Raw genomic sequence first — 12,565 nt, 5'->3', positions numbered from 1 at the left:
TCTGATATCTTAAAAACTAACAGCAAACCTGACTACGCTTTACAAGTTGACAGTGACAATAACAGGATGTCATGTTATTACCTGGTTCCTCTTTGCTCAGTAATGCTATTTTTAAGTTAAACAAATCTTTAATTCTTCAAATAATATTCCATTATTGTTGAACGGTTTGGCTTTTTATCCGTGTCCCTAAAAAAGCTCCTCTCGCGCGCTCTTCATCTGACGGCCGTGTAACGGGATCCAAACAGTGGGGGCAGTAATGCCGGTAAACCTTCCAGCAGCCTCGAGTAAAGAGCCAGAATAAGAAGCAGAAGCCGGGGTTGAGTTTTCGCTTTCCAATGAGGGTCAGGCAGCTCGCAGTTCTGAAAACACGAATTCTAAACCTTTGTGGCTCCTCAAAAGACGCTAAACCCTTTATCGGTAAGGCATTACAGTAGGCGCTGTACCGGAAGCTACTGAGGCTAGTTTTACGTGTTTAACGTTAATCTTCTTAGCTAACGTTTAATATATCATAATGAAAACCTATCTGGGTTACACTACATGACAGCACTCACTTATTTGATATTGAAAAACGTCCATGTTTTTAAAAATACATCGCTCTTCTGCTCTTTTCTAGATTTTTCTACAAGTTTAAACAGCTACTGCAGTAACCGTCGTCCCTAATTCCTGGCAACTGCTGATTTCAGAATAATCCACAGGGTGAATACATCCACTGTTAGTATAATATTCAACATTGCAGTACAGTAACCTTTTAAAAATACATGTTTATAAAAAATACTTCGAATTAATGTAACAGTAGGCGATGAAAAATATTTTTTGAAACATAAAATGACAAACTGAGATACCTCCTGCTGTAAAACAAACCTATTGATGGCACTTCACAGATTGGTCAACTGTGTGTAGTAATGATAATAGTAATATGGTAATAATATGGTAAAAAAAAAGTCAGAATCCTAGTTTCTTTGTAATTATCATAAATATTTACAGCTATGGCTGGGTGCATAATATTAGTGTCATTAACATTAGCATACCTCAAACATAATGATTTATTCCCAAATTTATTTGTAATTTCGTATAAAATAATCTTTGGAAGTGTAATTGATATTACACAGGGTTAGAGCTGAAAAACATACCTTCTCATACCTTATTGCCCAGTAACTTCTTCACACATCGCCGGTGTAGTGTTGCAGTTTGTGTAGTGTGTGGTTTGTGTAGTGGGTAAATCCACTCTCTTCTACACAGAAGACTAGTGTTCAAGTCGAATAAAAACAAGTTCAGATAAATATCAGTCAGAACTGATGAATAGAGTTCAGTTCCCTGCTTTAGTAAAGCACAGATCAGTAGAAACTGATAACTAGGGTTTGATTTCCTGTTGAGGTTCCCAGCTTTATACCAGTATAGCTTTATTTCACAGCATTTAGCTACTTCAGCTGTTCAAGTGCCCCGTTTTACTCACTACCTGTTGGTCTGTTGTGTCTATTAAGGGCATTTCACGAGCTCAGTCTGCATCTGGAAATGACATGCTTTGGATGTTGCCTCTGTTTCCATGTGTGTATTTGTTTAGTCTCCGCCCCTGGCCGTGCTGAGCCAGCTGAAGCGATGGACAGTCCTTGGTCTGAAAGTTGTAAGGAGGATGCCACCGTGGAGCATGTCTACTGTAGAGGTGCTGTCACTGAGCTGCTTAAATATGGCAACAGAGACCTGCATGCTGCTGCCAAAACCCCTAACACACCCAAAGTCCTCATTCTCGTCATTCCAGGTGAGCAAAATCAAGATCACTTGGATGTTCTCAAAGTTAGTTTAGAAATGGACCGAGACCCACCTGCTCGAACACTGTGTCCACTCGCTGTCAACTCTATTGAACACCCATACCATGTTGGTCAACCTTGTAGATATAGTCAGAGAGAGTAGCTCATCTGTTGCTGCACTGTCTGTCTTGGTCACTGGATGCCTGACCCAGTCTGTAATTGTAGAACTCTAAAACTTCTCCTGTATGGTCAGTGCAGCTGAGGGAATAGTCAGTGAGTGTAGAAAAAAGTGTTAATAATGGATATGAGCTTCCAGGATTCACAGCAAATTACAGAAATATGCTGTGATGAAAGAAAACACTGTTACTGTAAGAATGTAGAGCAACTTACTGAACATTTTTGAACTCTGTCTCAAAGAATTAGTTTTACTTGTGGAAATGGGGTAATTATTACCTGAGTATGTCAGTGATTTTTATCCCATATGTAGACAGATTCAATCATTTTTCTGGAGTACTCACTCCCATTTCAGGAAAACTGTAGATTAATTCCATGCAGGTTGACACGTGGGTGAGGATTTCATTGTGTCCCATGGTAAGGGAGTTTTTCCTGGGTTTTCCATCTTGCCCACTGTCCTCTATGAAGGACTAAAAGAAACTGTTCTGAGCTGATCTCAGAAGAGGAGTCTAAAAACCCCAGTAGCACAACAGTTCATTGGTGTTACGGCAAGGCAGAAATCTAGTAGCCACCTCCATCTCTGTAATTTACACCAAGATTTCTTATCCAGTGCAAATCCACCATAAATATTTCTGACGTCCTGTGATAAAATGACATTACCCCAGCTCCTCAGTAAAACTAATCATATCCGCATAGAGCTTAAGAAAACATCATCTGGTACAAAAAGAAAAATCCTCCCAGCACTCATTTTTTGTGGTTAGTTGAAAGAAAGGCTTTTCTGCAGGCATGTCCTGCTATCGGGTTATGTGCATGGATGTGGCTTGGACTGAAGCTTACCATCTTTTGCAAATTTGAATAAAATGGGAACATACATCATTAGCTGTGACTTTTATGTGACTTTTAAACAAAACAAAAAAAGTCCTTGATTTTATTTGTATTAAATAATTTACAGTTCACAGTATCTCTAGATCTATGCGGCACGGTGGTGCAGCAGCTAGTGTCGCAGTCACACAGCTCCAGGGGCCTGGAGGTTGTGGGTTTGATTCCCGCTCCGGGTGACTGTCTGTGAGGAGTTGGTGTGTTCTCCCTGTGTCCGCGTGGGTTTCCTCCGGGTGCTCCGGTTTCCTCCCACAGTCCAAAAACACACTTTGGTAGGTGGATTGGCGACACGAAAGTGTCCATAGGTGTGAGTGGATGTGTGTCTGTGTTGCCCTGTGAAAGACTGGCGCCCCCTCCAGGGTGTATTCTCGCCTTGCGCCCAATGATTCCAGGTAGGCTCTGGATCCTACGCGACCCTGAACTGGATAAAGGTTACAGATAATGAATGAATGAGTATCTCTAGATCTTGTGTCTATTTTGACAAAATGTGTTAAATATTTGGCTATAAATAGTGGATATCTGGCAGTGTTGTGTAAAGCTTGTCCAACATTGGTAGGTGGGACATTGATAAATCAAATAACGCAGTTGCTGTAAATTACATCCAAACCGAACTTTATTCGTCCTTTGTAATGACTCAGAACAGAGCGGCATTGTTTGATAAAAATCATCAGTAGAGTATTTTCACCAGGAAACAGTCACAGCTATTCCTGTCTCATTCTGTTCTGCTTACCATCCAGATCTCTCCGAATGACTTTATGAACTTTGAACTTTCCTTTCTTCCTTTTGTGTAATCATTTTTTCTGCGCCGCTTCAAAGCGTATGACCTCACCTCTGTCATTTAGATGAAGTACCAAATAAACCTGTCTTAGAGCATGTTCGATTTTTCACTACCATGATATAAACAAACACAAATTATGGAACAGGCCAGAGCTGCACAGGAGACATGGCTTGGTCCACAGGTGGACGAGTGAGTCAGTAGGACATAAAGGAATGGACATAACGCACCCAGACACGTGCATGGCAAATGAATAGGAGCAGAGGCTTAAGACATGGATCTGTGGCCTCAGTTCAAGAGGAAAGCCCCAGTGGAAAACGTCAGGACGTGCCGCCACTTTCCCCTTGACAGACCTTTTCAGCAGAGTGACATTATGGAAAAGCTGTGTAGTTCAGGAGCATATGTTAAAAGCTAAAAGAAATACTGTTGTGCTTTAAAAGATCCAGCAGAAAATGCCTCTGTTTTATCACTTAGCCACAGGGTTAGTGGAACATTTTTACTTGTCCTTGGAATGAGATTTTTATTTTTTCACAACTTTTTACAGGCACAGGGCTTTTCTGCATGTGCACGTCAAGGTGTACCATGTTACAAGTTTAGTATAGAATATACAATAATATTGTTGTAATTACATTAAAATATAATGTATAACTTGTAGAAGCACTTCTATTTGGTTTTTAAAATAAGTAACTGTTGCATAGTAGCAGCAGGTAGTGTATCAGTCACACAGCTCCAGGGTCATGGAGGATGTGGGTTTGAGTCCCGCTCCGGGTGACTGTCTCTGAGCAGTGTGGTGTGTTCTCCCTGTGTCCGCGTGGGTTTCCTCCAGGTGCTCCGGTTTCCTCCCACGCTCCAAAAACACACATTGGTAGGTGGATTGGCGACTTAAAAGTATCTGTAGGTGTGAGTGTATGAACGACTGTGCATGTGTTGCCCTGTCAAGGTCTAGTGCCCCCTCCTGGGTGTGTTCCTGCCTTGGTAGGCTCTGGACCCACCGCGACCCTGAACTGTATAAGATAATGGAACTTGAACAGATAATGAATGAATGAATGATTGAATGAATATTGCATAGTATTAAAAATGACACAATGTTATTTTATAAAAAAAGTATTAATATGCTACATTCACAATCCCCACCTTTAAAACTAACCTAAAGTCAAAGGAAGAGTTCAGTAAGCCTGGGTTGCTCTCAGAACATGAATGCATTATTGAAACGATGCCTAGATAGATAGTCATGGTGCGTATTTCTAGATAATCAAAATGCTTTCTATTTTTCCGATATTAGGGAGTCACCTCAATCACCACGAGTTCACCTGCAGCATCCACTTGAATGCTGTGACGACAGCCAGTCCATGACAGTACACTCCCCACACATCAGTGATTAGGTAGAGAACAGAGGAGCAGGATTGACTGATAATTTGGAGGTCAGAAGTGGCCACATACTACCTTTACATACCTTTAGTAAAAATTCTTTGAACATTTATTCATTGAACATTCATTCATTCATTCATTGTCTTTAACTGTTATCCAGTTCAGGGTCACGGTGGGTCCGGAGCCTACACGGAATCCCTGGGCACAAGGTCCTTCACAGGGTGGCACGTTCATTCACACACTCACACCAAAGGACAGTTTTGAGTCTCCAATCCACCACCAATCCAGTCGCCAATCCACCTACCAACTTGTGTTTTTTAGGACTGTGGGAGGAAACCGGAGCACCCGCAGGAAACCCATGCGGACACGGGGTTTCCCTGGGCTTGTAATAATGTAATAAAATATCTAATTTAAAGGAATAATATGTAATATTCATAATAATATGGAAGCTTCAAAGTAACTGCCATGCTTCACTGATTGGTAACAATAAGAACAGAGCCAGTGTTGTTACTACCCTGGGCTCAGCACGGCAAAAACTGCACTATGTAACTTTTGGAGGAGGGTAGGAAAATTTACTGTGTCACAGTTCAGTGAAATGCAGTCTGCCATTATCTTCAACACAGAGGAATTCGCTGCATCTAAACATGACATGAGCAGAGTGAAAGCTGTTCAGGGCACTATACTGGTCCAACACTAGTCCCTCGTTTTTACTGCCTGAACATTTGCATATTTCACAGTTGATCTAAGGAGCCACAGTTCCTTCAGATTAAACCTGACAGTTTTCAGTTCAGTTGGAGTCAGCTGTACGTTCTCAAACGGCCCATTCCAAAATCCCCATTACAGCCAAAGCCACTTACGATTAAAAAGGTCTTACACGTGTTTAGCAGAAGCAATGTGCTAGAAAGTCCCATCTTTTTCATATTTCAGCTGGATGTAATAATGCGACACATACTCGACCATTACATGAACTGCCATTACAATGAGTTCATAGTTCTAAAGACAAGGAGGAGTGTTTTTTTCATGAGTAGGAAGGCATGTGTTCCTGATTGATTGTGGTTGTAGACTGCTCACACACAGACACACACTTTGGCCTGGGTAACTTCTCATCAAATTAATTAAATTAACAGCGACATGTTTTGTGTGTCTTTCACTGGGAGCTTCTTTACTGTTCTGTCTGTGAGACTCTCTCTGTCGCTGAAAATACAGTGGCACAATGCATTCCTCTGTCACAATCGACTCTGTTTCATCCTCTTAACCTCAGTTGTGCACATTTGGTTACTGCAGACATTTTTAAGGATTGAACCACAGCCAGACTGTTATGGAGCTGTCACAACATAAATTTATTTGTATTAATTGTAGCATCTCAAACGCTTGAAAAAAATGTATTCATTGATAGTAATTTACAGTATTATTTAAAGTTACACAATATATTAAAATTATAATTAAATTGTAAATCTTTGTAAAAAAAAATGTAAAAAATCCCCCTCCTGTCATATTTTAAATCCCTAAAATCTCTGTTAATATTTAGAGATGTTCAAGTTGTTTGAATGTAAAAAAATTACGTCTTAAACATGACTCTACACCAAATGTAACCAGCGCATTGATCGCGATCGACCACTTAACTGCAACCGAAAACTTTTTCAGATCAAGTCTCACTTAAAAAGGTTAAGTTGATAAAGGTTAAAACACACATGAAGTGGACTGGTAATCTGGCACACTGGAGAACGGTGAGCTGTCAGTCTGTAACATGTGTATGTATATATATATATATATATATATATATATATATATATATATTTGGGGAATTCTGGGAGTTAGAGTTCTCCCATTTTAGTGTAAACTTACAGTTGTTAAATTATAGTATAGTATATAAAATAAACACTGCTAGGTGGATTGTTTGTTTATTTATTTATTTAGTATATATAGTTATCACTAATATATAATATATATAATATAATATCTATACTAGTGATGGCACCCGTGCTCTACAAATTCTTATGTTTTCATTAGTATTGCTGATCTATGCATATGTAATTAGTCCCTGACATTCTCTCCACCCACCTGTCCGCTGCTTTCTTGCAGTTAGAAACCCTCACCCCAAAAATGGGAATGGGAAAAATAGGTTTTTTAGGTTTGTGACATAATAACACTTGGCGGTCTCTATCTATGTTTTCGAGTCCGTCTTTGGATACGCTGCAATTACAAACCAGAAATGCTCATGTCACATCTTGACACTTTCTGGTTTGTTTTCCCCTTTCTATTGGGCTCTCTCTTTGTTGTTTTCCTATCCCTGCACATGGCTTTGTTTATGTTCATTCCTAGCTCCGCCTTCGTTCCGCCTCTTTGTCATTGTCTCTCGTTATCCGTGTCAGGTGTGTCTAGTTTGTTCATGTATTTAAGCCCTCTTTCCTCACTTCCTGTTATCGGTCATTTTGATTTTCTCTCTTTGTTTGTTTCATGGTTTCATTGTGTTTGTTTCACGCTCACGTTTCTTCGTAGTGTTTCTCGTCTGTGGTTTCTCGTTCCTCGTTCATTCTCTTACTCCTTTCGTGACCCTTTAGTTCGTTTGTGTTTTGTAATGTGTGATCTCTGGCTTGCCCTGTTTCCTGCTCGTTAATGTTATTTCGTGTTTCTCGTCTAGTTCGTTTGTTTTGTTATTTCTTTATTAAAATTCCGTGCTGTAGCGAGTGTGTCCGCCTCCCTGAATCTACTCTTCACACCCCCGTGACAGCTCAGCCCTGGCGCTGAGCGCTTATTTCACACATGACATGTATTATAGTGTATAAACAACACCACGTGCATATGCTAACAATGCTAAACACTTGAATTTTGTCGGTAGAGTCTTTAATAAGATAAAGTTCATGGGGCGAGTGCTGTTTATGGTCCACACTTTTTGGGCTAATCAGTATTGAACATATTTTGGGACAAGGCCGCTTTTCTACCTGTGTACCTCTGTCTCTACCAGCAACAGGTGTCACTAAGAGAAAGCCCGCTCAGACCGATGACCTTAACGTAAGTTGCTGTGAGTGGCCCCTTTTTTTCAGCTCTGAATGTCACTGAGCATTGTGTGAATGGACTCTTTATGGCCTGTAGAGAGCCCATGCGTAAGTGCTGTTATTGTAGAGCCTGTGCCCTTTTCCCCAGAGATAACAGCAATAATCACCATCATCTCGCCAGAGTTACCTCACCCCCCGACAGCGTCTCTCATATCCGCACAGGTGCTGCTGTTTTAATCTTCTACAATAAGTCCTGCACAGTGGAGAGGAGAACGTGCCCTGTTACTGAGCCAAGCTCTAGCTTCAGATGAATAAATAGCTCCAAAAGTCTGGTAATGCTTTTTCAGATAGTGAGGGTAAACAGTGGTGTTAACCATGTTATGTACTCAGCCCTGAGATAACAGATGTCACTACTCATTTTGCAGGTCCATGTTTGCTAGACAGAATACGATTTCCTAGACTAGACACTGGATGTTTGGTCATTACTGTATTTTAGAGCTAGTGTGTGTTTGGGCATCGTCTGTGCTGTGTTTTTTTCTTCTTTTTGGTCATACAATTTGTTTTATACAGTTTACAGTTTTTATTAATTGTCATACAGTTAATAGATATCACTTTAGAAAAAAGTCTCCTCGTGTAAATGGTATAAGAACAAAACTTTATTAATGGTTATTAATGAGGTTGTAAACACCTTAAATCTTTTCTAATCACGTGCAACACAATAGACAGAAAGGGCAACAGTGACGTGTTGTTTGCCAAATAATGAACCCATATCCATGTTTACTGGTAAAGCTCAGCACTTGCCAATACTTGCATTACTTTGTCTTTTCCATCAGTCATCATTAAGCTATCGAACTTCATCACATATTTGTTAAATAGTTTGAACAATTTAACCACCATATTTAATAAATTATCCACCAACAGGGTGGGCTTTTAGACATTAAGGATAATGTGGTGGTATTTTTCAGTAAGTTGTGTTCTCCCCATGTCTGCGTGGGTTTCTTCCGGGTTCCTCCCATGGTCCAAAAACACACATTGGTAGGTGGATTAGCTACTCAAAAATGTCCCTGGGTGTGAGTGTGTGAATGTATTGGTGAATTTACGTCACCCTGTCAAGGACTGGTGCCCCCTCCAGGGTGTGTTCCCAGTGATTCTGGGTAGGCTCTGGACCTACCGTTACCCTATACTGGATAAGTGGAATCCAGCCCCCCCCCCCCCCCCCCCTCCCAACACACACACACACACACACACACACACACACAATTGAGTTCAGTACAGTGCTGTAAAATTAAATTACACTCTGCAAATATAGGGGGAGCCAAGGAGCAAAAATACCAAATCTTACATTACATTGTTCCTTCAATACAGACTTTAAATCATTTATAAACCTTTTTAAAGGTAGTCGTATTGTAAAGTGATACCAGTTAATCTAAGGTAATATATTAGAATTTATTAGACTACATTTTCTCATATCAGATATGAATATAATAGAAATAACACATACAATTAACAAAAAAAGACTAAATCAATAATAGTAAAAAAAAAACAAAACTATTCATTAAATGAGGAGTTTTTCTAGAGAGCATAGTTCAGTGATTTAGCCTTGCTTGGCTGATAAAGTTTAACAACTTGTTTTGTACGACAATCCATGTTCCCTGCAGAGCACCCATAGTTATCTCTGCTCTTATCAGTCCAAACACAGGGCATTTCAGCTGGTTCAGATGTCAGTGAGATCTTCAGTGAGATCAAATTCCATTAATGAGGAGAGCTTGGAATTAGAGATAGGCCTTGTGCCCAGATGAACTGACATTTCTGTTGGCCACAATACATTTTAAACATTAACACAATGTGTGAGTCTTCTCCATGGTCGGCTTCTTGTATGCCAGCTTTCGTGGGGTTGTTTTGAGGGACATATCGCTCAGCCAGGTCTCTTCTGAAAGTGAATTAGTGTATGATACTTTGCTAAAGTGTTTTAGCCTGAAACATTAAAGTGACATTATGAGCAAGTCACTTTTCAATGCATGTGAATGTACTGTGTGTATTTGGAGCCCACCAGCTCACACAATATGAAACAAGACCACCTAGTGTTTGACGTCAAGTGCAGAAGCTTTAAGATTTTCCAGCCTCCTCATCTGATTCTCGTCTGAGAAAATCAGAACAGAGAAGAAAGCGAACTGGGTGAAAACGGCTAAAAATCAGAGCTTCTGCTCTTTGCTCCACACTGCTGTGCACAGAGACTTCTAAGATTTTAGGATGGCCCTGGGCTAGCCTTCTCCTATCCCGAAATGGACACCATTTATTTGATTTCATGGATTTTTTATGGAAGTAGTTCAAGACTTCCATGATTTTGGGGGGCTCTTGACTGACCATCCCCAAGCCCAAAGAAGCTCCATACTTCGGTGCAATCGCTTCAATTCATCAGGGTTGATGTAAGACTACAGACTTCCAGGATTCTGCCAGGGTTGAGCTGACCCTCCCTCAGCCCAAAATCAACTATTTCTTGTTGGGCTTTAAGCATTGCCCATTGCAGTTCACATTCATATGGAAGACTGATAGCCCACTCAACCCTATATCCCTGCTAATGAATATCTGGAAACGCCCATGCCCATTGAGTGGAGACACCACCACCTCTCTCCAACAGGGAGACCGATGGAAATTTTTGACCCAAAGAGGTGAACAACCATCAAAAGATGATGTACAATGCTTGGTTCTATTGTGTACATTCATTTTTGAAAAGTAGGAACAGTCGCTGAAACCGGTCTTTATGAACAGGGCAGTTTAGACAGGTGGAGAACACAGCTGTGGGGTTTGATCCTTGTGGTATTTTGACCAAAGCAGGCCAGAGACCTTTCATTAAGGGGTAGAATATGTCTGCTTTAAATGCACATGTGCTGGGAAGGTGATTTATGCCTCTTTTCAAAGCCATAATTCAACATGTACTCGCAAATATTTCGTGTTCAGAAACAAAGCATTCTCCCCATAGCACTTAGAGCGTAGAGATTGCTTACAGTTAAGATAAACAACTACTAGATTCCCTGTTGACGCTATAGAATGAATTAAGCATTGTAGTTAATCTAGGTTTAGAAGAATTTAGCAGTTTACAGTGGATTATGTTGTTAAGCTCTTCATAATTTGTTGGGGTGGAAGGTGAGTCACTTATTATAGCTCTTATTAAAGCCGTAAAGATGTTCAGTGGGTTGGGGATGGCTTCCACAGATGGTTTAGATTTATAGGAACCTGTTGTGCAGAGCACTCCTCTGGTCCAAGCAGCTGTATCCAATAGCCTTCAGTATCACATTGTTTGATAATTCGTAATAATCTTACAAAGATTTCTTCTAGTCCTTCCTCTGTCCCGTTATATACTACATATGTGTTGCCATGCTTTTCCCCGGCCTTTCTCCGGTTGCTGAAGTTTGAAGGGCCAAAGGTTTGTGTATTTTTAGTTGGTCTTTACATGAAATAAGGTTGTCAATAAAATTTGAGGCTTTGTACATTGTATATTTGTTTTCCATTTTTCTACTTTCTAACTGTACATTTTTCCAAAGCTTGTTGAGATGTATACACACATGCACACATTTATTTATTTATTTATTATTTTCTAAATCAAATCAAATCAAATTTATTCGTATAGCGCCTTTGTTGTCACAAAGCAGCTTCACAGTTTCTGAACAGAACATTTAAATCAAAGCCCAATGCGATCAAGCCGAAGGCGACAGTGGCAAGAAAAAACTCCCTCGAGGCTGGAGGAAGAAACCTTGGGAGGAACCAAGACTCACAAAGGGGACCCATCCTCCTCTGATCAAACTTTTTTCTAAACTGTGGTCCAGCCCACTCTATATAACCAACAAGATGAAGAAAATATCCCTGCTTAAAAAATGTTAGGACAGTTGTATTTTTGTAAATTGCAGCTCTCACAATTTGAAAATTTCACTCTTAGAAATTCATTCATTCATTCATTTTATGTAATTGTAATATTTTTATCCTGTTTCAGTCATGCATTCACACTTGTGGACGTTTCCACACATTCACCCAGTCACCCACGCACTCACACCTGTGGACAATTTCCCACACTCACTCTGTCACCCACTCACTCACACCTGTGGACAATTTCCCACACTCACTCTGTCACCCACTCACTCACACCTGTGGACAATTTCACACACTCACCCAGTCACCCACGCACTCACACCTGTGGACAATTTCACACACTCACTCTGTCACCCACGCACTCACACCTGTGGACTATTTGACACACTCACTCTGTCACCCACTCACTCACACCTGTGGACAATTTCACACACTCACCCAGTCACCCACGCACTCACACCTGTGGACAATTTCACACACTCACTCTGTCACCCACGCACTCACACCTGTGGACTATTTCACACACTCACTCTGTCACCAACTCACTCACACCTGTGGACAATTTCACACACTCACTCTGTCACCCACTCACTCACACCTGTGGACAGTTTCACACACTCACTCTGTCACCCAATTCAATTGTGACAATTTCACACACTCACCCAGTCACCCACGCACTCACACCTGTGGACAATTTCACACACTCACTCTGTCACCCACGCACTCACACCTGTGGACAATTTCACACACTCACTCTGTCACCC

The 12,565-nt window shown here is 40.7% G+C and overlaps 1 protein-coding gene across 5 annotated transcripts in view; it reads left to right on the top strand.

Moving 5' to 3' along the window:
- The first annotated feature begins 231 nt into the window (after window positions 1-231).
- Window positions 232-12,565, top strand: part of ldah (lipid droplet associated hydrolase) — a 69,710-nt gene continuing 57,376 nt past the window's right edge. For 3 of the 5 annotated variants that reach the window (XR_010804460.1, XM_066684258.1, XM_066684269.1), the window contains exons 1-2: window positions 232-417; window positions 1,562-1,756. Coding sequence is in view for 4 of the 5 variants with exons in the window: in XM_066684258.1 (XP_066540355.1) it covers window positions 336-417; window positions 1,562-1,756 (277 nt within the window). In the remaining variant the exon portion in view is untranslated. Of the gene's footprint in view, window positions 418-613; window positions 712-1,561; window positions 1,757-12,565 lie in introns of all 5 variants that reach the window. The other 2 variants (XM_066684287.1, XM_066684279.1) reach the window with 2 other exon arrangements.

Source organism: Hoplias malabaricus, chromosome 1, assembly GCF_029633855.1.
Source record: "Hoplias malabaricus isolate fHopMal1 chromosome 1, fHopMal1.hap1, whole genome shotgun sequence".
NCBI lineage: Eukaryota > Metazoa > Chordata > Actinopteri > Characiformes > Erythrinidae > Hoplias > Hoplias malabaricus.
Note: the sequence above shows the minus strand (reverse complement) of the source record. Positions and strands in the feature narration are given on the sequence as shown.